This window comes from Leptonychotes weddellii, unplaced genomic scaffold (genome assembly GCF_054177405.1).
Source record: "Leptonychotes weddellii isolate Sample4059 unplaced genomic scaffold, ASM5417740v2 HiC_scaffold_15574, whole genome shotgun sequence".
Taxonomy (NCBI): domain Eukaryota; kingdom Metazoa; phylum Chordata; class Mammalia; order Carnivora; family Phocidae; genus Leptonychotes; species Leptonychotes weddellii.
Window position 1 is genome coordinate 1 of NW_027737554.1, and position 4,782 is coordinate 4,782.

Sequence of the window (4,782 nt, forward strand, 5' to 3'; positions counted from 1 at the left end):
TCCCCGGCCCCCCCCGCCCCGCACACGCATCAGCTGCCTGGTCAAGCCTGACCTGGAAGTGGGCTGTTACCACGGACATCATCAGCACAGAAACTCTCTCCTTTCTGAAGGGACTTAAAATAAAAAGCTCACGATTCTGGGTTTTGGGGGTGCTCTACCATGTCACTGCGATTTCTGGGCATTTCTCAAGCTTCAGAAAGTATCATTCTATTAAACTCTAAAAGAAATCTGAACTATAAAACTATAAAGTTTTATCAAATACTGTGGTTAGTTTCGCGAACAACATAACTTCTCCAACTGCAGTGAGAATTAGGTATCATTTTTGACTGCTGTGGGCCTATCAGAATGCTCTGCACAGAGGGGCCACCATAAATGCCGTATGGATAAGAAAGACCCCACGGGGAAAAGATCCCAGAGCATCCAAAGTCCCTGGGAAAGGCTACTGCTGCACGCTTTTCATTAAAAAGCTCCTTTTCCTGGTAGGACGGAATTAAAAGCTCAGGCAGTGACAGGAAAGGCAGACGGGTGACAAACCCTCCATCCAGATTCTGGAGATTGTTCAACACGCGGCCCTGGGGTTGCACAGCGGAGACCCTGCTGACGTCCTCGGTGCGGGCAGGAGTGGGGCAGGAAGTCTGGTGGGGCCACCCCTGCCTGGGGGTACAACGCCCTGACCTCTCGTTTGACCCTGGCCCCAGCTGACCCGGGCACCAGCTGACAGGGCCCCGCGGAACAGAACAAGGGACCAGGAAACACATTGCAATGTGGAACCAAAACAGGGGGAAAGGTTAGCTTCCAACCTCCTGAGGGAAGCTGGGAGCCTCTGCGGGTTTTGTTTGCTCGCCGAGCTCACAGGAATGTTAGGCGCCCGCTGCCCCCACCTCGCCCCCACCGGGGAGCTCTGTGACGGGGGCAGATCCCCGGGACCACACGATGACCGCTAAAACTCTGAACACAGACAAAGACAGTGGCGTGCGTCCCGATTACAGTCAGACTCATCTGGTCTGCGCCCACGGCAAACCGCCAGGAACAGCCGAGTCCCCGCAGACGCCCCGTGGCCGAGTAAGCCTCCAAAGAGGAGGCGATGGGCCCTTGTTAAAGGTAGCCTGCCGTCCTCATGCAGAAGTGAAGCTGGGTGTTCTGGGCTGAACTGCGTCCCCCAAAATTCAGGGGTTGGAGTCCTCACCCCAGGACCTCAGAATGTGACCGAGTCTGGACGCGGGGTCACGTTACAGCGAGGTCACCAGGTGGGCCCTGGTCCAGCGGCTGGCGTCCTTGTAAATAGGGGACATCTGGACACAGACAGAAGCCCAGAAGAAACGCAGCCACCTGGGCCTCAGAAGGAGCCAACCCCCTGGCGCCCAAAGCTCGGACCACGGGAAACAGTATCTGCTGTGTGGCACTGTGACCGCGGCCCGAGCACAGACCGACACACAGGGCTGACCGACGAAGCCACCTTTCCACATGCGGTCTGACCGCAAGGGTCCAGTGAGGGCCCGTTCTAAGCGACTGTGGCCTTCACGGTCCCTGAAAACGCAGGTGGTCGTTACCTGTAATGTGGGAACCCGTTTGTCGAGATAGTTAGCTTCGAAATAGTCTTATTTTTACTTAAAATTATAAGGAGACTACAGTGAGCATAAACTATTCTTTTAAAATTTTTTTAAATGCCTTCAAACAGGTTAAATTCCCACGTTCATGAATTAAAGCCAGGTGCTGAGATATGTTTTTTTGGTGAGGCCTCTGAATATACCAGGCTCTTGAGCTTTAGAGAACGAAAGCGTAAGTTGGGATAGAAATGTGGACACCTCCTAACGCAAGTCAAGAGAAATCAGGGTTAATCCTTGCTTTCGCGTTTTCTCTTCACTGACTCCTAGTCTACGCCTCAGGCGAAGGTGGCCCTGACCGTGGTCTGATTGCTTTAGAAACCGTCAGTCTCCCACTGGGTTTCTGCCACAGACTTTCAGAAGGTTTAGCTGCGTTTGCCCGGAACCTACAACTCAATGACCCCCTTACAGCTGCGCCCGCCTCACAGGCCCTCGCTGTGGAAGGAGGCTCTGAGCAGAGCTGAGCAAATTCTGCATCGAGTCACCCTGCCGACTGGCTTCCCTCACCGCGGGGCACACACTGCCAGAACCCATGGGTCCCTCTCCCCAGGGCTGCTTCTAGAAGGCCCTCCAACGACAAAGGCACAGGAAAAACAAAAGGCCGAGCCCAGGGTACCCGGCACCGCCCTCAGAAGCATGTGTGCTTCCCGGGGGGGGGGTGCACCCCGTGAGGGGAGGATGTTTTCATGCCTGATAAAAATCCTGGAGCAGAAAGCGCTCTGCCAGGGGTCATTAGTGGCCCACCTGTTGGGAAAGCTGTTTAGTTAAAAATAAAAACAGTGGGCTGAGTAAGTGGACCCAGTGGAGTGGCCCCAGCCTGCACACCGCTAGAAAGAAAAATCAACAACCCGAGCCGCGGCGCTGGGAGCACGCTTGAGCTCTCCGTCGCCAGACTGCCGGGGGGCGGGCGCCCGTCTCCTGGGGCCGGGCCACCGTGTTGTTCTCCAAGCGCGGGCAGGGCCGACTGCGGGAGCGACTGCGGGGAGCGGGGTTTGCCGCTCTGGGGAATCGCTGAGCCGAGGCCCCATCTGCACCCAGCAGTGGCAGCAATTAGGCGGGAGAAAGGAAACGGGGGAGCGGTGGAGGCAAACACACAAACAGGAGAGGGGTCATTTGGTTTTATTAAAAAAAGACCCCCAAAATGAGTGCACGTGTGTGCAAGCCCTGGTTAGGGGCTGACCTGTCCCCACCAGAATTCACGTGCTGGCGTCCTATCCCCACACCTCGGAATACGGCGGGTCAGGGCACGGGACCTCGAAGGGGGTTATTCAGGGAGGACGAGGTCTTCAGAGCGTCCTCGTAGAAGGGGGGTTTGAACGGGACACGCGCGGGGAGGCGCCGCACGGCGCTGAGGCAGAGTGGAGGTGCGTCTGAAGCCAGAGGCGGCCAGCCCGAGCGGAAGAGGCCTCGGGAGCAAGGGGCCCCGGGGCACGCGCTCGCTCACCTGCCGTGGGCTGCCGGGGACCGGGGCCTGGCCCACTGGTACGGATGCTGCGGGACCGACAGGTACTGGTCGCAGAAGGCCCCCTTCCGGATGTGCTGGAAGGACAGGAACTCCTCGGGCAGGAACTCGGACGGGGGCGGCGTGGCCCCCGGGGCCTCGCCCGCCGGCTCCACCTTGAGCGCCACGGAGGGACAGTGGTCCGGGGCGGTCTTGCGCGCCTTCACGGGAACGCCGTCCAGCTCCAGGCTGCTGTCGGTGCTGAGGGCGTTGATGGCGGCCACGATGGCGGAGCTGGTGTACTGAGTGCTGTTGCCCAGCCAGGTGTCGTCGGTGACGCTGACCCGCGGCGAGCCGCGCGGGGACGGCGTGGGCGAGGCGTGCGGGGAGCCGGCCAGCTGCCGGCCGTTGAGGCCGTACTTCCTCTTGTTGCAGGGGGACGGGGGCCGGGACGTGCGGGCCCCCAGCCAGCTCTCCTCCGTGACGCTTGCGCGGGGCGAGGTGCAGGGCGAGTGTCTGGGGGAGCCGAGCAGGCCGCAGGCCCCCAGGCCACGGGGGAAGCCGTCCTCGGGGTCCGTGGCCTTGGGGGACACACAGGGCGACTGCCACGGGGACGTCTGCGGGGACGCGTAGGGGTACGAGAAGCCAGACTCAAAGGACGAGGCCTCGGAGTTGCAGCTACGGGACGACAGGCTGCTGGCCGGGCTCAGACAGGAGGGGTCGCGGTAGGCCTCCAGGCCGGGCAGACCCAGCGTGGCCGTGCACGGGGGTCGCTGGGAGCCGGGAGGGACGTCTTCTACCTCCGCGTCGTGGAAAAACTGGTTGCTGCTGTGGTGCAGTCCCAGGTACGAGGTGATCTCGATGCGAGGACTCTCCAGGGCGGGGGCCCCGTTGGGCCGGACGTGGCCGGAGGAGAGGAAACAGCTCGAGGGCCTGCTGTCCACTGCCCCACCATAGCCCGGGGGCTGACTTGCCGCAGCGGCCGGCATGCCTGGGGCTGAGGTCTGCAGGTCGTGGCATGGAGCTGGCAGTGAGGGGCGAGCCGAGCCGGGAGGCAGAGCAGAGCTGATGCTAGAGGACGCGTAACTATAGTGCTCTAGAAAGGGGACAGAGAAGAAGATGGCGTGAGGGGCCAGTCATCAGAAAATACACCCACAGTTTGGTGAGCCCTTCGGCACCGCACACGCCCAGGCCTGGACCCCAGGACACAGCCGCTGAAACGCCGCTCGGCTCGTACTGCTCCCGAGGCCCCCCTCCCGGCCCACAAGGCCCGTACCCATCCTCCTTTCCCTGCTCTCCAGCACAAGGGCACCGACTGCCCCTCCGACCACCCTCAGGCTTCCATTGGCTTCCCTCTGCCCCAAGTGTCCTGCCATTAGAGAACCACCCCCCTCCTTCCTTCCCTCTTCTCTTCACTCAAAGACTGCCTTCCCCAGCCACCTTCCCAGATTTCAGTCCCCAACCCAACACATGTGTCATCCTCCCCAGCTTATCTCTTCCTCAACACTTAGCATCATCTTGTCCATCTTCTCTTTTACCAGAAGAAAATAAGTTCTGTGAGGGCAGGAACCTTTGCCTGCCTTAGTTGACTTTGCTTCATGGCTGTCTTCAGAGCCTAAGACTGTGCCTGGCACATAAAAGGTCCCCAATTTGTTAAACAGATGGATGGATGGGTGGGTGGGTGGGTGGGTGGAAGGATGGATGGATGGGTGGGTGCAGGGATGGATGGATGGGTGG

At 60.0% G+C, this 4,782-nt stretch overlaps 1 protein-coding gene across 1 annotated transcript; it reads right to left on the bottom strand.

Moving 5' to 3' along the window:
- Positions 1-2,739: 2,739 nt before the first annotated feature.
- On the bottom strand, positions 2,740-4,222 carry LOC145718431 (nuclear factor of activated T-cells, cytoplasmic 1-like). The gene has a single exon (XM_081809928.1). The coding sequence runs from the start codon at positions 4,032-4,034 to the stop codon at positions 3,045-3,047; it is 990 nt and encodes a 329-aa protein (XP_081666054.1). The 5' UTR covers positions 4,035-4,222; the 3' UTR covers positions 2,740-3,044.
- Between the last annotated feature and the right edge of the window lie 560 nt (positions 4,223-4,782).

Coding starts and splice junctions, on each gene's coding strand:
- LOC145718431 (XM_081809928.1), bottom strand. CDS start 4,034: ATGCCGGCCGCTGCGGCAAGTCAGCCCCCGGGCTATGGTGGGGCAGTG.